This window comes from Bubalus bubalis, chromosome 13, assembly GCF_019923935.1.
Source record: "Bubalus bubalis isolate 160015118507 breed Murrah chromosome 13, NDDB_SH_1, whole genome shotgun sequence".
Taxonomy (NCBI): domain Eukaryota; kingdom Metazoa; phylum Chordata; class Mammalia; order Artiodactyla; family Bovidae; genus Bubalus; species Bubalus bubalis.
In genome coordinates, this window is record NC_059169.1 from 10,168,763 (window position 1) to 10,191,814 (window position 23,052).

Here is a 23,052-nt window from a genome sequence, read left to right on the forward strand (position 1 = left end):
GGAAGCACAAGTAAAATATTCTCAACAGAGGCCCCTAGGAGTCCTAAAGTACTCACATTACTTTCAAAGGACAAAAAGGGAGAGGTGTGAAAAGACAGATACCCTCTTCTCCTCTAATTTCCCAGTGTTTTGGCACCTATGAATTTACATTTCACTTATGTATTTTCCATCAAAGTATACTAGAAACTCATTGAAATACAGACAGTATCTCTCTCTCTCTCATTCCTTCACTCAGTGAACAAATATTTATTAATCACCTACCATGTGTCAGGAACTGCTTAGCACTAGTAATACACAAGAAACAAGATAAAAACACCACCAGTGCCCTCGTGTGCCTAATACTCTCGGGAAAATCCAACAGCAATTAACTGCAGAACCAGTACTTTAATTACAGTTACGGTAAATGCTTTGAAAAAGAAGAAGAACACGGTGCAATGAAAGCATGTGACTCAGCACACAGTACCAGGAATGGCCTCCATGGGCTTTCAATATGCCTTACTAATAGTTTAATACAGTTCACACAACACCAACGGACTGATAATGATTGATGGCATACAGTTTCTAAACCTGTGGTTTTACAATTGTAATGAGAAGAGGAAGAAAAGAAGATGGTAACTAAAGTTCCTGAAATCCGCAAGCCAGCACCGTGCCGATACCGTCCACGTACCTAACGCCACTGAGTCCTCCTCACCAGTTCATAAGGCAGAGACTCACACCCCATTCCTTAAATGTAGACTGTGAGATTCAGAGACACAAAATTTGCATGGTTACTAAACGGTATCGAGGACACGGTAGGAATCCAAGCCGGTCTGATTTCTTTCTATTCTATCGCAGTGAATCAAAGGTAGAAATTTCAGACGAAGCCTGGAAAAATGTATCTGCATAATAAAATATATTTTGCTTTACACGTGGTACATTTATAAACTTCAAGAATAGCAGTAGTCTACTGTGTATTTAAGTCACTTAGTTTAAAAATATAGTAACTTGCATGCCCGCATATACAGTACAGGAAGCAAATTAGTGGAAAACATGTTCATTTAAAAATAAAACATGAAGGACTTCCCTGGTGGTTCAGTGGCCAAGAATCTGCCTGCCAATGCAGTGGACAGGGATTCAATCTCTGGTCTGGAAAGATTCCACATGCCATGGGGCAACTAAGCCTGTTCACCACAGCCACAGAAGCCCACGTGGTCTAGCGCATGTGCTCTGAAACAAGGAAAAGCCACCAAATGAGAAGCCCCTGCGCCAGAGTTAGAGTAGGCCCTGCTCACTGGCAACTAGAAATAGCCCGTGCACAGCAATTAAAACTCAGCTCAGTCAAACAATAAATTAACTGAACAATTAAACATGAAAATGTATTCTGTAAATATAAAAGAATATTCCTTTCAGAAGACAACCGTAATGGAAAAAAAACTTACGTGCGACCAATACTAGTTTAATATTTTGACAAACTGCCCATGTGCCATGCCACTGTTTTACAGTATCAAAGTTCAATAGAGATGTGATACGACAAAATATTCTTACTCAGACTATGTTGACTTCATGAATTTACCATTCAAGCTCATTATAATGAAACCTAAATTACTCTGCCAAAAAAGGTCCATCTAGTCAAGGCCATGGTTTTTCCAGTAGTCATGAATGGATGTGAGAGTTAGCTGGGCACCAAAGAATTGATGATTTTGAACTGTGGGTGTTGGAGAAGACTCTTGAGAGTCCCTTGGACTGCAAAGAGATCCAACCAGTCCATCCTAAAGGAGATCAGTCCTGGGTGCACATTGGAAGGACTGATGTTGAAGCTGAAACTCCAATACTTTGGCCACCTGATGCAAAGAGCTGACTCACAGGAAAAGACCCTGATGCTGGGAAAGATTGAGGGCAGGAGGAGAAGGGGACGACAGAGGATGAGATGGTTGGATGGCATCACCCACTCAGTGGACATGGGTTCGGGTGAACTCTGGGAGTTGGTGATGGACAGGGAGGCCTGGCATGCTGCAGTCCATGGGGTCACAAACAGTTAGACATGATGCCATGAGCAACTGAACTGAACTCAAGTGAAATTAACCACTATCTTAAAGAATCCGCCAGCCAATGCAGAAGATACAGGTTCAATCCCTGGGTCAGAAAGATTCCTTGGAGAAGGAAATGGTAACCCATTCCAGTATTCTTGCTTGGGAAATTCCGTGGACAGAGGAGCCTGGCAGGCAATAGTCCATGGGGTTGCAAAGTCCCCATGGGGTCTCATGACTTAGCACCTAAAACAACAACAATAATTTAACAACCACAATAAAAATGCAATTATGGAGCAGGAATGCGGGTGTCAGGGGGAATATAGAGAAAGTGAAAGTGAAGTTGCTCAGTCGTGTCTGACTCTTTGTGACCCCATGGACTGTAGCCTACCGGGCTCCTCTGTCCATGAGATTCAACTGTAAAGTCCTCTGGGAATAATCTTGCCAAGTACCTTGATTATGTCTATGTATCACTTCCCTTGTGGCTCAGCTGGTAAAGAATCCACCTGCAATGTGGGAGACCTGGGCTCAATCCCTGGGTTGGGAAGATCCCCTGGAGAAGGGAATGGTTACCCATTCCAGTATTCTGGCCTGGAAAATTCCATGGACTGTATAGTCCATTGGGTCGCAAAGAGCTGGACACGACTGAGGGACTTTCACTTCATTATGTATAGTTAAACACATACAAATACATGCACACACCCAAACTGGATGTGTGTCTCAAACATGCACTAGAATAATTTTGCAGCAATATTACTTCTGTAGCACAACAGATCTCCCAAGGCTGACTTAACCAATGTACAGAGAAAATATGCATCTGCTGCTTATGGTAGAACACAGCAGAGTTACAAAACCAGCAAACACTACACCATTTGGGCTAAAAAGGAGCTAGGGAAATAGCTAGAAAGAATGTGAAGGGAATTTTTCAAATTCTTAGAAGCTCTGAATATTGATGGCACTGTTAACAATCACATCTAGGTTCACTGTGGAGCTTTCTTTCTACAGATGGAGGTGAATCACCAGTACATGAGATTAGATACAATCACTGTCACTTACTAGCTAACAAATGGGAAGAAAAGAGGGTGACAGTAAAAGGGAAGGGAGGGAAGACAGTCCTCCTGCTATAACAAGAGAAAAGCTGGAAGAGAAAACATGAGCATGAGTGATGGCTGCACGACTTATCTTCCAACGGGTGAGAATTAGCAGGGCAAAGTGGATGTGTAAAAACAGAGTCACTACATTGTCCTGGGCTGCTACTGGACAGCTGTCCAGACTGTTCACTGCACAAAGGCACTTGGTCAAGGGGCAAAGTAAGGGTTTGACCTGCTCCACTGCTAAGCTGGGCTCCGCGTCTCAGGGCTGGAGACACCCAGAGAACGGAGCACTTTCTCTAATTCATAAGAAGTTGCAGTCACTTGTCAAGACTTATGACCAACAGGCTGTGTCCACTCTGATGGAGGTTTTATGAGATTGTATGAAAGCTACACATGGGCTTGAGGGAGACTGTGTACTCCCCACCGTCATACTCCATCACCATCCCACCACCTCCAAAATTCAGCCTCCCAGCCTCACTGCTATATATAGTGAATCACCAGAAAAGAGCCAAACTGTACAGCCAGTTTTTCTCATGGACGTTCTTACCACTCTTTGTGGCCCCATGGACAGCAGCCCACCAGGCCCTTCTGTCCATGGAATTCTCCAGGTAAGAATACTGGAGTGGGTTGCCATTTCCTTCTGCAGGGGATCTTCCCAACCCAGGGATTGAATCTGGGTCGCCCGCATTGCAAGCAGACTCTTTACTGACTGAACCACTAGGGAAGACCAGTGTTACTATAGCAGAATGCTAGATAAGATGAAGCAGAATGCTAGAGAAGATGAAGGATGTTCTTAGATACACACAATTTATTCATAATTCAAAGTGAACTCATATTTCACACTTTAAATTTGATATGAAAGTCCATTATTCTGAAGTCGATGATAATTTATGTTAGGCTAAACTAAAATGATCTTTTCATTACTAATGAAAGTTGCTAATAAAATTTATACTGCAATTTACTCCTTAAGGGGAATACGTATAACTTTAATTATTTAAATTTAATGGCTGCTCCTAATACCATTATCACCACACACCCTGAAGCCTTGCAGGATCACACTTGGTTACACATTCTATATGTACATGAGGTAAGAGAATGGCATTTGCTAGAAAATATTTTACAATTTGCTCTAATTCAGAGAAACAAAGAGCTATTCCCTCTACTCTTCTAGTAGTCAAATACAGGTCACAATATTTTAATCTGCATACATTTTTAAGTTTCATACTTCAAAACAATGCAAACAAATAAACAAAATCAGAAACAGACGAAACTGGCTGTTGAACTGCACCTGACAACAAGCGAGTCCAGAATGAAGAGTACTAAATGTTCATCCAGGAGAGGTCATAAATGAAAAGTTCAAGCAAATAAGTTCATTTCAGATATAGATGTAAAGTATAGGATTGCTACAGAAAATGAAATACCTATTCTTAATTAGTATGTCAGCTTAATCCAAGCTTTTCTTACTTCTACTTAAACACGTAGTAAGCAAATGTTCTGTTGAATTCTCTACTTGATAAACCTTCGTGCTGTTTTCCAGAACGAGACTCCAGGTATAATAACATAACCTCGAGTGTTTGTTTTTACCTCGAATAACATAATTATCCAGGGCATCTTCCATTCTCTTTAGTGCTTCTGTTCTATCAGAACCATACGTGATGAGCTAAAAGCAAGCAAACAAACGTTTATATGGACAGGTAGAGATCAATCTACTCATAAGTCAAACATCTCATCCTAGTAAAAGTTAAAATATTTCATAACACATTTCCAGAATATATTTTGAAATTTAATTCATTCAGTTGTTAGTACAAACTATGTCAATTAAGATTTTTTCAACTAAACAAATATCAGAAACCAGCTATTTCAGACTTTTCTCCTAGATTTCACTATCACAGAAAAGAGTTACTTGAGGTAAACCAAAATGTAACAAAAACAAGCATAAAAAAATTTGAAAGGAAAGCTATCAAAATTGTCAACATTTAGGATGGGATGAATATAAACATCTGGAATAGTGGAGGATTAGCCAAGATTTGTTTTTTCTCTCCCTTCAAGTTTGACACCCTGAATAGCTAATTTAACAAATAATAGAGCACAGAGGCAAAGGGTTCCTGTGTTAGAAAAACAGAAAATCTTACTGTTCTGTATGATTCGGGGCCTGTTTATGTGCTCTAGACCTTATACAAATTGGCAACATGAACTTAAATATTCATAAAATAATTTTCTGGTTATTATATGAGACAATCTGTAGTTTGCAAGTTTTTGGTACATTTAATTAGCTTCAATATCAAACCAGGTTGAAATTAATTTTCAGGTCCTTTTTCTGAATAGCAATGTAATTTATCTAAAAGTGAAACCATGTATCTATAATATTTTATGTATTTTTTATTTTAATTAAAGTGTTTCTCTAACAAAACACCTAAAGTTCATTTTAACAATATCACTGTAAAAACTTAAGTGAAAAAAGAAAAATGAAAAAATGGGTCGTTTACTACAACTACATGAAAAAGCACACTTGGAAGAAAAAAAAAACCATCTTAAGAAACCAGGTTGGGAATTCCCTCATGGCCCAGAGGTTGGAACCCAGTGCGCTCACTGCCACGTCTTGGGTTCAATCCCTGGTTGGAGAACTAAGATCCCACAAACTGAGCAGCAAGGTCAAAAAAAAAAAAAAGAAGAAAGAAACAGGGGTTTCAACACAGGTCTATCACTTTAGAAAAAAATATATATATATATTCTAAATAAAATCCAGTTTCAACCACTAGCATCAGAATTTTACATTCTGTAAGATTCAAAAATGTTAAAAGATCTAAAATTTTAAGTGGATTGGTTAATTTATTCTGGAAAGTCAAATTTCAAAAAGACATCTCATAGTCTCACATAAAATTTAATTATGCTAAATCTACGTAAGTAATTACTGATTCATAAAAACCGAAGCGACAAGGTGAAAAGTCCTCTTAACAAACACAGCCTATTACCTCAACTCCTTGATATCACCCCGTCATTCATACTTTCATCTCGGCAATGCTCACGACTGGTCAAGAAACAACGTAATTCCTTCTCTCTGTACTGAGCTAGCTTGCTGCCACTGGTTAGAGAAGTTTGTTACTGTGGGGCTTGGGGTGACGGTGTGATTAGACTGGGGAGTGGGGAGTGCTGGCACCTAACAAGATGCTGAAATTTCTCTTAAGAGAAAGAAAAGCTGCCCAGCTTTCACTTTTCCATTGGTGGCCCTAACTATGTGTTTAATTACGGCACATGATTCAGGTAAAAGCCCCATTCCAGACTTTTTAATTATATATGTCCATTGTCATTTCAGAAGAAAACTGAAAGGAACCGTTAAGAGTCGAACTAACTTTCGAGATCATCGGATCATAATAAATGCTAATATCACTTCCTGGTTGAATGCCGCTGTCAACTCGGACCTGGGAGAAAGAAGAGAAGAGAAAAGAGAGTTCACAGGGTGAAGCTATTTTTCTAACAACAAATTTAATTTCCATGAGGCAGGTGGATAATTTTAATCTCAAATAATATTTCTGCTTCCAGGAAGTAGAAAAACAACCTTAAAAATAAAGAGAGATCAAATTATCTTTATCTGTTATTACACAGTTCAGTGTATATATTTTTGTTAACCCACTAAAGGAAGAAACTAAGGAAGAGCAAAAAAAACAACCTTTCTACAGCACTATAGTGGGATGTGTTTGGAGCAATTTGAGGATGCCTTCCAGCTGAAAGAGAGCATGAGTCTGCCAGGCATTCCAGTGCGGTCCCCAGCCAGGCCACGCATCAGGACTCGGAGCTCTGTTCATCAGCTCCATAGGAACGCTGGTCCTGTGGCTTTCATCTCCGTAACACTTTCCTTTTCTGCCTCACCCTCTCAACTGTAAAATGCTTTTTTTTTTTTTTTTTCTGTTACTGTCAGTCCCCTGAGAATTTAATGTTTACACAGCTTTTCTCACGGCTTTGCTTTGTAAGGACACAGCCCCAATTAGAGTTCTGATTTTGCCATTTTCATGGGAGGGGGGAAAAAAAGCACAAGTTCAAAATATTCTTTTGAAGAAGCTGATTGCTGTTAACCAGCCAACAAGTTAGTTAGTACATCGCTGAGTCTTGTTTTCATCTCCCTGTTTGATGACAGCAGTAAGGCACAAAGGTTAGCCATGTAAAACTTTCAAATGAGCAGTTGCTGAGGATGAAATATTTATTAAATTATTGTGCTGAAGTTTTGGAATCTGAAGTATTTAAAAGCTAATCAAAACAGTCGAGACAGTCAAACATGTCCTAGGGGTCTTGAGGATAGAAGGATTTAATGGAAGCTGCTAGAACAGCAGGACTTTGATGCCCAACATGGTTAAGGGGTGGGAAGAGAAGAGGCAAATTCACGGAGCTCTTCACCTGTGGGAAGAAGCCTGCCTAATAAACAGCCGCTCATCTGTCTGCAGCAAGGCAGAAAAAGGTCAACACAGCGGCTGTTAGGCCTTTAATATTTTAATTTAGGCAATTATCAAGGGACCACATGTAGACCCTCTTGTCTAGGATAACCACATGAGAGTTCGATGATGGCTTTATTAAACGGTGACATCAAAAGATAAGCCATGGTTTCATTCTCTTAAAAAAAAAAAATCATACTACTGTTATCTTCTTTGTAAGGTTTAGGAAGATAACATTAGCACATACCCAGAGTGCTTTTTTGTATATACTTGTAAAAGTGTCATGCAAAAATATAGATATTTATATTTGCATTCACATTCATATAGAAAAAGCTTCATTCTAAAGGAAAGTCATTCAGCACACTAAAAACATATATTTGGCTTTCTTATTTTCTGAAAACACACTTCAGGGCATAAGTTGAAGCTCTATGAAATTCACAGTATTTATAAAAACTAGGAAAGAATTAATAGGGCAGCTGTAAAAGCAATAATATCATAATCTGCCTACTGGCCACATTTAAATGGCTCCAAAGTGACAACTGGTGGATCAAGTTACATAACAGAAAAGACATCTCGGAACCTGCATTTTTTAAATTTTAGTAGCAAAATGTTAAGGAGATGATTTTACCAGTATGCATTATTTAAAATCATAGCATGCTTGCTAAAGCTGTGTTTAAAATTGAGACTGGTGCAAGTATTAAAACTTTTGACTTTAAACATATGCTACCATTTACTATATCAACTGCTACAAAACTAGTGTGGAACTTTGATGTTCAATCCACTGGTAAAATAATAGACAATAAAGAGCATTTATTACATTCGTCTATAGTTCATAACCTAAATTTTTAGTTACCTTGAATAACACCATCCTAAAAGTTAAGTTACCTAGGGCTCTTAGATACAACTGTGTCTTTGTTATTTGCTAAAATTATTATCACAGAAGTTACATCATTTCCATTTAAAAATATATATGGTAAAATAAAGATGTATTACATATAATCAACAAATATCTTTACAAAGCAAATTGGCATTTCCAATTTAAAACTGTAACAAAACATGAAAACTCTGATTTATAATTTACTGTTTATGCAGCCTTTTTCCAAGTGATAGTCAGCTTTTTTAAAAAGTGTTCTAATAATGAATTAAAATTCAAATTAAGTCTCCATTAAACAAAGCTTATACCAAAAATACATTTTAGCTTTTGCACTAAAACCTTTAGGAACAGAGTCAAGTGGAACTGACACCAAATTTCTGAGCAGAACAAAACTGTGGTCTGAAAATAACACATTTACAAAATATAGTGATCAAAGATAAGAAGAAACTCTTCACCTTTGCCACATAAGCAAACAGGAGACTTACAGAATGTGAAAAGCACAAACCATAAGTTAACTCTGAAGTAGGTATTCTTGTGACCAAAAAAGGTAAGTGCTGCAAAGGATCTCCTGAGTTAAAACTGATGGGGTTTAAGGCAGAAAGGAAGAAAACCCACCATCACCACCAATGCCCAAGCACCTGTGTGTGAGTCTCAAACCCCTGTTCGGAAACCTCAGGCATAATTTAAACATCTTTCTTCACACAGTGAACCCTGTGAAACTGCCAGCCGAGTCCCACCCTTCATTCTCGATTCACCTCTCCCCCTCAGCACAACTCCCAGCCCGCCATGTCTACCTGACAAGTGACAGCCCAATCTGATTAAATGCTTCCAAGGGAGGGGACTCGTGGGCCGCCATGACAGGCCAAAAGTGATCACCATGGAGATACATAATTACAGCTGTCAACGCATCTACTGTCCTGCTGGCATCAAGTTGATTGCTCCCAGCAATAATGATAGACAAAGCTAGTGTGCACGCTCCCGCACCCAGTCACTTTATCTATTCCTTGGTCCATTTAGCTGACATGCAACATTCACACAAGCAAATAACAGCAGTAAGCAGAACATTTAAGGCATTTTAATTGTTTTTTCTTTCTATGGATGGCTCACAACTGCAAATGTTATTACATAAAACTCCTGCTGCAGCATTAATTGAAGAAAGATTTGGTGGGACAAAGACCGTAGGGGGTAGAGTTTGTCCATTATCACTTGTACTTTCAACAGGTCTCACGTTTGAAAATTGCAAATTGCAAAAACTTGCAAGGGCAAAATGTTTGACATCCTGTTAGCTGTTACAACATGGTGAAAACTTCTAACAACTCGAGTAATCATTATGAATTCTTATTTAATACTTTTTTTCTTTGATTAAAAAAATGCTTAGATATGTCCCTATGATACTTGTTTTCTCATCTGCTATTTAACGTCACACAATGCCTGTTAAATCTTTACAATTTTTTTTTCTGCCTTCAGGCTTTGAACACAGCATGGAGTCTCCAAGCCTGGAAAGGGTCAAGTCCCTTTAGAAAGCACATGGGCAAAAACAATTTAAAAAGTGAAATAAATCATATATCCAATAACATCTTCAAATTCAGAATTCTTCCTGTAATCTTTCACCATCTTCATACCAGTAATCAAACAGAATAATCATATTCACAGATGGTACAGCCTTGTCAGCCACTAGCTAACATAATGTCACAAATATACACACTTATTACCTTGATTAACAGAAAAGGTATATCCTTGTTCTTTTTATGCAAGAAAAATGATTTAAATAATAGCCATTAAATACAGAAGTATAAATAAAGTGAACACTGATCACTTTTAAGTGGTATACATACTATGTACTTCTTAAAGTCCTTGACACGTAATAGAATGAGGCACATTTTGTTTTCCTTAATCCATTTCAATTAACGAGCTGATTTTGTGCTGGAATTTCTTGACATCTGACTATATAGGGGAAGCTGAATTAGATTTATTGAAAAGATTAAATTGTAATACAGGAAAGTCATTCCCCATTCTTAGGATGCCACAAACTTCTTCATTACAATTTTCAGAAGAACTGGGAACATTGGGAACTATCATTTATTTAGAAGCCAGTTGTCCAGACTTCCCTATTAGGTGAATTCTGACTTTCCTGCACATCATAAAGTACAAAATATTAAAAACAAAAAACTGTGATTCCCCATGAATTTCACTTGTCATTCAATTTACACCCTTTGGTGTTGACAAGCTTTAACATAAAAGTGTGACATAAATCAAGATTTTAACCTCTCACTTGGTATTACAGCTTAATGACTTACACCAGGTAGACGCACTGGTTCTTCATACTGAGACAATCTCCCAACAGACGGCAAACCAAAAGACTTGTAGGGGTCCTGAAAGTTCAAAGAACAGGAAGCACAGCCTTTGAAATATAAATCAGCACAAGTAAGGTTAAATATTTATACAATGAAGAAGCATTTTGGGGCGTATTTATCAAATCACAGATTTCAGAATATTATTGTCTTCTCCTCACTCTAGACAACTTAGAAGTGTATTTAAAAAATCAAACAGAACTAAAAGCAGAATTTAGCCTGACCTTGATCATACTTTATTGAAACTGGTAAAATTCCAACTTTTTATAAATCTTCTTAGAATGCCTTGGGCAAAAATAAAATAACCTAGGCGCTACATCAAAACATACTCAAGTTCAGAACAACAAATGCAGTGCACTGAAGATATTTGTTTTTCTTACTCTCAAAACAGCTCACATATGGTAAGATTTGCGCGTTCTGAGTCTCCAAATAAAGACCTGAAAAGTAACTCTGCATGTGCTTCTGGATAAACGCTCCATTTGTAAATATCTTAGATCATCAGAATAAATATTAAATAAGTTCAGTATCATAACAATAGAGAAGAAAAAGAATACCACTCAAAATATAATGCAAAGAAAACTAACTAAGCCAAGAACTATTTCTCAGGATCCTTGAAAAGCATTCCAAAACAAGGTCCAGGATTGTTAAAACACAGATACTACTAATTTGCTTTTTATTTTACAGACAGGCTTCAATGTCTAAAAGTAAGAGATGGCATCAATGTTTCCTTGCATTTTTGTTTTAGTCATTTGAGAGAAGCATTTTCAGATGCTGACTGCTTAATTATGTGGTTAATATAGTTATAAAATAATATTAAAGCATTGAACTGAGAGTTTATGAGTAAAATCCATAATTAAAATTATAATTAAGAGCTTTGCAATTTAAATTTTAGTTGTGATTATTCATGCAAGAAATAAAATTATTAGGGGGGAAACTGTTAAAAAAAATTAAACACTGAATTAACAACTGATGTGTAACTAGGGTAGCTCTTTAACATACACACAGAAATAAATGCTCCTGTTTATTTTCAATGTGGTTTGAAAATAAGCAAACAAAACAAAACCCACGGTCCATTCAAGCACAAGAATATTGAACTAATTCTTTCTCGCTCCTTAAACTGATTAGAAGCTATTCTTCCATCCAAAAGCAACACATGAAAATTAATTAAACTCAATCTTTTAAAACTATTTTGAGTTATGTCAAAATGATCTAACCTTTCTTTTTCTGGTTCAGCTCTGAATTACATAATCAAATACTTGACCCCAAGTTACAGGACGCTAACTTTACCTTTTTGTTTAGTTATACGTGGTCCCATGACTCGGGACACAAACACCACCCTTCCTCCCATCATCCCTCCTCCCAGTGTTCGCTTTACCTCGGCATAAACTCGACATTCGACCGCCCAGCCGTTGATGGGAATATCAGCTTGTTTGTGCCTGAGAGGGTAACCCTTGGCAACACGTATCATTTCTTGGACCAGGTCCAGGCCAGTGATGCATTCTGTGACGGGATGCTCAACCTGCAAGGCCAAGATCTGCCCGTCAGTAGGTGTGGTGGTGGTGGTCTAGTCACTAAGTCGTGTCCGACTCTTTTGCGACCCCATGGATTGCAGCCCACCAGGCTCCTCTGTACATGGGACTTCCCAGGAAAGAATACTAGAGTGAGCTGCCATTTCCTTCTCCAGTGGATTTTCCAGACTTGGGGATCAAACCCATGTCTCCTGTATTGAAGGCAGATGCTTTACCACTAAGCCACCAGGGAAGCTCCAACAGATGTAGGAAAAAGTAAATAAATAGAAATAAGCAGGGACAATGTCAACAATTTCTGGGTAAAATGAGGTTAATTATAATCATAGTTGACTTGAAAACTATCTAAGAGAATAAAATTAAAGCATCGATACCATATAGTACAAAGCTGGGTGAGAAAAACAGACACCCCAAAAGTGTTTGTAAACTGTCTCTACTACTTTTCCCAGTGTTTATTTTGATGGGGTCCAACCAGGTTGAACACCTTTAATTTTATACTAATTCTTCACTGATGATTACACATTTAGAGCTAGCGTCCTCAGTGTGGCTGGTCATCAGCCTGTTCTGCTACACTTAGCACGGCATCCTCAGAGGCAGCTTACGCTTTTCCACAGCACTAGTCCAGCCTGAGTCTCACCCACTCGCATGCTTTCACTAACCTGTCCTGACAAGCAACCAGATTAGCGTACTCTTGCATCAATGCAGTGTAGCAGAAAGGAGCAGATGGATCCTGCAGGTTGTTCTCCCTCCAGACCGGCGTGGGGAGTGCTGAGCATGCACAGTGGCAACACTGAGCCAGTGAAATCGCTGCTCTCTCAGCAAATTGCTGATAACTATTTTGGACGATGCTGTCGTGGGGATCCCTGGCCTTCCACCCTAGCGCATGGGATGCACATGTACAGAAACATGCACAAACATACAGGGATACCAACAGACACACTGTTATCAATCTGATCGATTGCTGACGAGATCCTAAACTTAACTGAGCTAAAATAAAGCCACTGAGGGCGTTGGTAAAGGGCAGGTCATCTGCCTTACGTCTAAAGCCTTGAATAAGTTTTGAGAATATCAACTTTGGCCACATCAGCTGCTTCGATACCAGTTTCCTTTCTCATAAAAATTAAGCATGTTTTAAAAGCACTTCACTATAGTTTCTTTATCATGACATGTTATATTTCATACACTCTGACATGGGAAAAGGTCAATGAACAGACCAATTGTCTTTCCATCTTCAACTACACTAATTGAAGGACAGGACTTAGTCATTATAATAATCTTGAAGCTTATCATAAGCAGACAATACCATGGTCTTAAAAAAAAAAAAAAAAAAAAGCTTTGTAAAAATAAACAGATGGCATCCATAATTAGCTCTGTGTGTGTTATGAGTTTGTTTACAGTTTCAACAACATTTTAAGACATTTTGACATAATTTTAATGACAAATCATCACTAAAATAAGCATCTACCCTTTGTAAAATATATGCGACACTTAAGTAAAGATTTTATTAGATAGTTTAGAATCTATATTCTTGAAAGCAAAACATGGTTTTGAAAGAAACAAGGTTCTGTATGATAAATATAATAAGAAAGGAACAAATGTAAAGCCATTCTATTATTGCTGGAAATAAATTTCACGTGAGAATGCGTCTTACCACCCTAACTATTCAAACTATTCAACCTACTATGTGACCAAGGGCTTCTTATATCAATACTACCCACTACCTTTGTTAAGTAAGAAAACATTTTTAAAAGCTCACAAAATGATTTAATTTTATCCTTCTATATCTATCGCTCAGAAAAGCACATATTATATACTAGACAAGGAAATATACATTAAAGGAATGAAGGAAAGAGTGGCAAATTCAGAGTCATGTCTCTAGTAAGCGGGAGAGGCAGGGTTGGAATCTCATCCCTCCAGAGGTGATATTAGCTGCCTGTTCTTCCTCATGGAAAAATGGATATGAAAGTATGTAGGAAAGATAAACAGCTAAACAATTATGTACTGTTATCTTTTATAAAATACATGATTATGAAAGGCTAAAGACCCAAATTCATTGTAAGGCTCTGTTACACCTTAGAAGACCTCCTTATAACTCTATAAGGAGTTATAACTCCTTATAACTTATAACCTCCTTATAACTCCTTATAACTTATAACCTCCTTATAACTCCTTATAACTATATAGGAAAAAAGTTTATTAAACTTCTATTGAATGGAATCTAAAATTGGACCCACTTTAACCCAATTTAGAGTTATTTAACAGTAACACAACATTTTATAATCCTAGTGAGCCGCAATTATTACAAAATAAAATCAGCAGACAACTAAAATAACAGCTACCTACTAAAGACAAAATCATTAAAGAATTTTTTTTAAATATCCACTGAGGTTCAAGTATTGTTAAAGTACACAAAATAGTCTGAGGTACCTCAATTTTTCAGATAACAGAAATACGTCTTTTTAAAGGAAAACATAAATTTAAACATTTTTAAGAGAAATCCTTCTAAATACATTTTAACAGAATTCCAAAGTTATTCAACAGGATATGTGAAGCATTTCCTTTAGACCCTGTATTATTATTATCATCAGGCATCTTATAATTAAAACACTGACTAAATAACCATGTGTACCCCCCATTCCTGAAAACTTTAAAATAGTTTCCCTGTGCAAGTTAAACTCAATGCTTAAGAAGAACAGAGGTTACAAAGAGAAAAAATCATTCCCACGCCAAAATTAAGTAAAACAAAAAAGAAAGAAAAGGAAGGGAAGGCGGTAAAATCAATGGAAAGTAAAGGTTAACTGAAACAAAAGGTTATAAGAAGAAAAAAAAGACTCAAACACTGGCTTCTGGTAAACCAACAAATTCATCATGTCCAACCTAGAACACCATGTCCAACCTAGAATAAAAAACAACCTCTGAAAGTATGATGTTAATAAACATCTATTCTGAGGACTACTGTGTTGGGGGAGGACAAGGTTTCTGAGAAACTTCTATTTGGGAAACACTGAGTTAATCTAAGTTAAACAGGTTTTTGCTTTTTTTGAAAGACTCCTCAAACACATTAATCTGTAAATACACCACAGGACTCTCTGAAAGGAGACTGTACAGCATTTATTTAACTGCACACCTCCTCCTTTTGCAGACAATCTTTATGGATTGAGAATTCCAAAGAACACACATTTAGAAACAATGCCTTAAAGATTCAAAATACTGGGTTGGCCAAAATGGTTGTTCGGGTTTTTCTGGAACATTGTACAGAAAAACCTGAATAAAATTTCTGGCTAACACACTATAAACCCAATTCCCTTATGTGACTCTATCCTCACCAAACAAATTGTTGGTCCTCACACATCAATTTCCTGCCCCAAAGAAATAAGTGCTAGTTCCAAGAAACGTATGAATGAAGATCTTCCAGATACTACGACTGTGCATTAGAGAGTAATATACTGATATCCTAGTACATGAACCTTGGGGTTTGGGCAGCAAATTAATACCTAGCCAAAAAAGCGAGTGAGATGGAGAGAAAACATACACACACACACACACACACACACACACACACACACAAACCCAAAAAAGGAGTGAAAGTCACTCAGTTGTGTCCGACTCTTTGCAACCCCATGGACTATACAGTCCATGGAATTCTCCAGGCCAGAATACTGGAGTGGGCAGCCTTTCCCTTCTCCAGGGGATCTTCCCAACCCAGGGATCAAAGCCATGTCTCCTGCATTGTGGGCGGATTCTTTACCAGCTGAGCCACAAGGGAAGCCCAAGAATACTGGAGTGGGTAGACTATTCCTTCTCCAGCAGATCTTCCTGACCCAGGAATCGAACCAGGATCTCATGCATTGCAGGCGGATTCTTTACCAAGGGAGCTATGCTATGAGGGAAGCCCATCCAAATCAGAATTTATTAATTCTCCAAGGCAAATTACTGACTGGGATGTATTTATCAGGTCAATGCCACCTTGCAGGTTCTGCTGCTGCTGTTAGTTGCTAAATCGTGTCTGACTCTTTGCAACTCGATGGACTGTAGCCTCCAGACTCTTCTGTCCATGGAATTTTCCAGGCAAGAATACTGTAGTGGGTTGTTTTCTTCTCCAGGGGATATTCCTGGCTCAGGAATCGAATGTGCACCTCCTGCACTGGCAGGTGGATTCGTTACCACTGAGCCACCTAGGAAGTCTAGCAGGTTCTATCAAGAGCTTATAAATCAGCACTGGCAATGCCAATTATGAACCTCGTTATGAATCTTTTATTCAAACAGGTACAAATGACGATCATCAAATGCCATGTTAAGATTCATAATCACACTCAAAATCCATGAGTATGTATAGTTATATATGCCTACATTAGATGGTCACAGCCAGCCAGTTTTTTATACATCTATCTGCAAATTTACTTTAGTTGTCTTCTCAGTCACCATCAAACTGTCACTATTGTCAGTATTTGAGTCTAGATTTCTTGCCACTCCCTCTAATTTTTTGCTTCAAATGTACTTCCCCCCAAAAAATGAATAACTGAGCTTATCAAATGCAATGGCAAAGTAAACCAGGTTTCACTTCACATGAGTACTTGATGTATCAAATTTCAATAGTAGTTTTCATTTAGAAAAGCTAAATGTTTCTGGAATTGTGTTGTCATTATCTGTCTTTGTAAAAGTTATAATCATAAATTCTGCCACTGCCACTGTGATCTTTAGCTTTATTCCTCCTCAAATACCAACTGCGTGCGTGCATGCTAAGTCACTTCAGTTGTGTACAACTCTTTGCAACCCTACAGACCATAGCCCACCAGGCTCCTCTCTCCATGGGATTCTCCTGGCAAGAACATTAGAGTGGGCTGCCACGCCCTCCTCCAGGGGATCTTCCTGGTGATCTTCCAGGGATTGAACCTGCGTCTCTCAAGTCGCCTGCATTGGCAGGTAGGCTCTTTACCACTAGGACCCCCCGGGAAGTCCTAAATACCAATCAGGAAGTATCCAAACTAGTGAAGGGAAGACAGGTATTTCCAGAGTCCTAAAGTCCTAAAGTATCCACCTATAAAATACCTTCATTAATGACAAGGGGAGAAACACTAACATTACAGTGGGGAAATCCAAGACATGCCACCTTAACCAAAGCAACATCACCAGCAGTGGGATAAACAGACACTGCATGTCTCCTATAATGGTCCTCATGGAAGAACGGCATTTCTGTAATATTCTTGCTGAATATGCAACATCCGGATATACTCAAGAGAAAAAAGACAAACACAAAATGAGGGACACTCTATAAAACAAATGGCCTGTGCTCATCTTAAAAACTGTCAAGGTCATAGGCGACCAAACAAAAGACTAAGGAACTGCTCCAGATAAAGACTAAAGAGTCATGGCAAGCAGACACAACATAGGATCCAGAACCAATATTAAAATGTTGTAATTTTACTATAAAAAACATTAGTGGACAACTAGTGACATGTGAAGATGGTCTGTGGACTGGGAGAGAGCAATATGTCAATGTTAGTATTCTGATGCTGATAATGGTACTGTGGCAATGTAAAAGAGCTTTCTTGTTTTTAGGGGATATATGTTTAGAGGTAAAGGAGCACAAGGCCTACAACTTACTCTGAAATGTTTCAGGTAAAGAGGACAGAGAGAAATTAAGATATGGGTATAGGATAAAAATAAAGCAAATGTAAATGTTAGTAAAGGGTGTTCAGATATTTTTAGTAATGTTTAGAAATTTTATAGACATCAGAAATAATTGTAAAATAAAACTTAATAAAAGTTAGAGCAACGTCACCAAAGTTTTTGTATTATGAAACATTATTAAGGTAAAGATATCTGACTTGATTGACATTATCGCTCTTCAATCAGAACCCTTCCACTGCGCTAAATAACCAAAGCAGATAATTTGCTCAATGTGTTTTCTCTGACTTAAACTTTTAAATATACTTTATTATGCTGATTATCTAATAATTCTAAAGATTTTAAGAATGGGTAACTACATAACAGGCAAGCATTCCTCAAGGGGAACAAGATTCAGGCAAATTTTAATTACATACTAAAGTTAACTTCAAATGAATATTAACACTGAGGCATGTTTAAAAGTTTAAATGGGTGCTTCATTTAGATGTTTGTAACAAAACCCACCCTACTATAGAATTACATAATTACTCAAGGTTACAGATGCTTGCTCCTTGGAAGAAAAGCTATGACAAACCTAGACAGTGTATTAAAAAGCAGAGACATCATTTTGCTGACAAAGGTCCATATAGCCACAGCTATGGTTTTTCCAGTAGTTGTGTACAGATATGAGAGTTGGACCATAAAGAAGGCTGAGCACCAAAGAATTGATGCTTTCAAATTGAGAGTCCCTTGGACTGCAAGGAGATCAAACCAGTCAATCCTAAAGGAAATCAACCCTGAATGTTCACTGGAAGGACTCATGCTGAAGTTGAACCTCCACTAATTTGGCCGCTTGATGTGAAGAGCTGACTCATTGGAAAGGACCCTGATGCTGGGAAAAACTTAGGGCAGGAGAATGGGACAACAGAGGATGAGACGGTTGGATGGCATCACCAACTCAATGGACATGAGTTTGAGCAAATTCAGCAAGACAGTGAAGGACAGGGAAGCCTGGCATGCTGTAGTCCATGAGGTCGCAAAGAGTTGGACACAACTTAGTAACTGAACAACAACCACAAGTTTAAAAGAGGAGAAAGTCCTAAAGAGTGAGGAGAGGCATCAGATCAATGAACTATGTGTTAACTTGGCCGTTATACAGAAAGAGGGTGATGTAAAGTGTTCACAGTTCCTTAAACAGAGGGTAGGTTTTTTTTTAGGTGGTAAGTGGAGGCCCAGCTGCTTAGTCAAGGCAGAAGCTGTCCCTAAAAGCAGAAGACCCATGTACACATCATAACTAACATCTGCATGGCACTGAAATTTATCAAACCTCTCCATGTTCATGAACTTGCTCCCTGTTTCACCGTCATTTTACAGACAAGACACTTGAGATACTCACAAGAAGTATGTGGTAAGAGAATGTTCTAACATCCAAATAATATTATGTTAAATTAACATAACTTAAAGTAACTTATTTATTAAATACAAGTCTAATTGACAGATACTACAAAGACCCAGTTTGTGAAAGCCATCTTTTGAAAGAAGAACTTGTTCGATTCAACTGAGCAAAGCAATATAGGTATGATTACCTGATGAAATATGAGGAAATTGTCCTGTTACATAAAATTGTGTTTCATAATGGTATTTGGCATAATAGGTCTCTATCTTTTTTCATTTGTTGTTATTCTGGCCTGAAAGGACAACTGATGTCATTATTTTTGGTTTTGCTTTTTCAGGTCAGAGAGAGTCTTTGTCCAAAATGGAATCTAACATATACCTATTAAAATACTGAAACTCCACCTCCTGGGAATACAGGATTTCCAAATAAAGATCTAAAGTTACTAAATTTTGATCCACAGGCCTCAAAGAAAAAAACCATGTTGGGAAATAGGCCCCAACACACCATTCCTGTAAACTCGCCTTGAAAATAATGGCTACATTCAAGGGTGGTGCTGAAAACTGAACAAATTCTATTATAGAGCTTTCCTGTTGACCCACACACAAACAGGCAGATGAAGAAAGGATAAGAGAACTATTAGAGGTTGAACTGTACTCCCCTCACTTCCGCCCAATTCATACATTTAAGTCCTAACCCCAAGTACTCAAAATATGACTATGTTTGGAGATGGGGTCTTTAAAGAGGCAATTAAGTTAAAATGAGGTCATTAAGGAGGGCTCTAATAAAATGTGACTGATGTCCTTGCAAGAAGAGATGAGTACACAGATGACACGCAGCAAGAAAGGAAGACCACAAGGGGACCCAAGACAATGAATTCTAATCTGCAGGCCACAGAGAAAGGCCTCCAGACGAAGCCACTCTGCCACACCTTGATTTACACTCCTGACTCCACAAGCGTAACAAAACGGTGCTTAAGCCACTCAGCCTGTGATAAGCTGATGTGGTAACCCTAGGAAACAAATCCAGGAACAAATTTGGAAAGTTCTAGATAAGAATCTAGAACTCGAAGACACCAACATAGTTTATAAAATGCTTCCAAACAAAAACTAATGAAAAATGTCTGACAAATTTAACTATTCATGTCTGTTTAACAAAAGCTTCTTTCCTTCAATTTTCCAGTAAGACTCAAAGAAAGACATCAAGTGACAGCATAACATACCCTACTTTACGTTCTCAGTTTCCCAGGAAAGGAACTTCAAATATTGCAGAATATTCCGGTTCTGGCTAGTTTCAGCCAGTCTGAGAACCCTGGCCTCTGTGCCTTCAAATACAATCAAAATGTCAATTTCTGTCTAGATCTAAAATATTTCTCCTGGCAAGAAGGGAATTTTACAAATTAATTACAAATCCATTTCCCTGTAATTTCTCCTATTTCCACCAATTATTCTTTCAGTCAAACACCTTAACTCCATAAAAGGCTGAACTCTTTAAGTACTTTTTTAAATTTAAAATTGCTCTGAAAATAAGAAAAAGATATTTGTTCAGTTATAGTCAATTTTCAGAAATCAGATTTAGGCTGCAATAATTCTTAACTTTTTAATGTGTGAAACTGTGAAGGGTAAGAATCAAGATGCTAAAAAGGTTTTCCTAAAATGCTCCTGGAAAACAAGGTTCCATATGATAGAAAAATCTTTGATGGGATCTCTGATGGGATGTGGGGGTATCTGGCCTCCAGAGAATTTCAACAGCGCTATCATTACACTTTTTCTTTCACAGCAAAAGTAGATTCGTCCTTCACTGTTGCAATCAGTATAAGCCACTGACTGAGGTCTAACAAAGGGGATACAATTTAGATCTCTGTTCTCCAAGATGTGGAATAGCCAGCTGACCATATTTGGGCATTAAATTTAACATGTTACTCCTTTCTATTTGAGAGTTTTCTAGACTTTTTTTTTTTTTTTTTTTTTGCCTTTGTAGACAATATTAAGACTGCTTTTCAAAAAAAAATCTATAAATTACTTGGATTTGGAAATTAACAATTACATACACACACATACACACAATTTGGAAAGGTATAGTCAGGATCCAAAATACTAATTTTAGCACAAAGATCTAAGCAGAAATAGCTTATCAATGTAACCCTTTAGTGAGTTTCATGTTCAGAAGAAAGATTTCCATCTCTGTTTTTCTCTTACACAAAACCCTTACAATGAACAGAGACTTCTTCCAAAGCAGTTAGTATTTCAACTATGTTTGTTCATTTGCAACAATAATTTTTCAATCAACTGACAAAAGAATAAGAGGAAGTTATTATTAACTAATTTGTGGTCCAGTTTGCCACCTGAAAAAAAAAAAAGACCACTTACACACTTTTTAAATTATAATGACGACAGTAATAGTGAACATATTCACCAACGTTTAACCAACACAGCAGGCAGAATACTACTGGTAAGATTCCTACAGTTAGGAAGAAGAGTGAGTGCTTACTATAAACCAGACGCTATTTTGAGCAGTTAAATATTCATTCATTAATGCTCACAATCCTATCAAGCAAGTGCTACATTACTGTCACTTCACAGATGAGGGAAATGAAGCATAGTGAAGTTTAGGAACTTGCTTACAGACACACAGCTAGGAAGGAGCAGGGCTAGGATTTACTGGTGCTGAGTGAAAACAGAGGATGCTCATAATTTACGGAAACAATGATTAAATGAGCTCCCACTGGTCAGTTATGACTGTTCTGAACCGTTTTAGAGTCTAGAACCTCACCAAGTTTCTCCCTGGTAAAGTGTGTGTCCAATTTCAGAGGATCCACAGACTCCCCTCCAACTCATTAAAAAGCCCAGATAACCCAGCTTAGATGTTTCTGGTTTGGGAAGAGGGAAATAGCAACACGGTTCACTCCCCTCCAGGGTCTCTATCTCCCTCGACTTAGTGAGACACAGGGGACATGTGAAGCACTGTTATCTGGGGGCAGTGACAGCTGACAACAGGTAACAGGCTCTTCTCTCTCATGGGCTGGGATGAACTGAGAGACCAGCTTCAGAGAACTCCATGGAAGAATGTGAAAGGCACAGGTCATGGAGACGGCTTGGATCCTGCAGAGACTTATGCACCCTGGAGAGAAAGTCAACCAAGGCTTCAGAAGAGTCCCTGTTCTCTTTGCCAATGAATCCAAGTGGTCCATGTATGTTAGTTGGATGCTGATGTCTGGATCCTTGAGACAAGGAGAATGGTGGGGACACAGGCTCTTTCTATCCTCGGGAGTAGATACAATCCTATCACCAACTACTTGAATATCACAACAAACAGGATTTGGTACTGACCACTCCGAAAAACCACAGCTAAACCACAGGAGAGGATGTACCCACCGAGAAAGGATAGGAATTCAGAATAATGATCATATAGGCCAAGTGATGGAGAAGGCAATGGCACCCCACTCCAGTACTCTTGCCCGGAAAATCCCATGGACGGAGGAGCCTGGTAGGCTGCAGACCATGGGGTCACGAACAGTCAGACACGACTGAGCGACTTCACTTTCACTTTTCTCTTTCATGCATTGGAGAAGGAAATGGCAACCCACTCCAGTGTTCTTGGCTGGAGAATCCCAGGGACGGGGGAGCCTGGTGGGCCGCCGTCTATGGGGTCGCACAGAGTCGGACACAACTGAACCGAATTAGCAGCAGCGGCAGCAGCAGCAGGCCAAGTGAATCTAAGCAAACTCCAGGAGACAGTGGAGGACAGAGAAGCCTGCTGTGCTGCAATCCATGGGGT

General features: G+C 38.3%; 1 protein-coding gene across 5 annotated transcripts in view; it reads right to left on the minus strand.

Moving 5' to 3' along the window:
• Positions 1-23,052, minus strand: part of PCCA (propionyl-CoA carboxylase subunit alpha) — a 363,650-nt gene that overhangs the window by 175,070 nt on the left and 165,528 nt on the right. For all 5 annotated transcript variants that reach the window (XM_044927096.2, XM_025262608.3, XM_025262607.3 and 2 more), the window contains 4 exons: positions 12,125-12,268; positions 10,696-10,770; positions 6,451-6,519; positions 4,685-4,760 (listed from right to left, as the gene is read on the minus strand). In XM_044927096.2, coding sequence (XP_044783031.2) covers positions 4,685-4,760; positions 6,451-6,519; positions 10,696-10,770; positions 12,125-12,268 — 364 coding nt within the window. The remainder of the gene's footprint in view (positions 1-4,684; positions 4,761-6,450; positions 6,520-10,695; positions 10,771-12,124; positions 12,269-23,052) is intronic.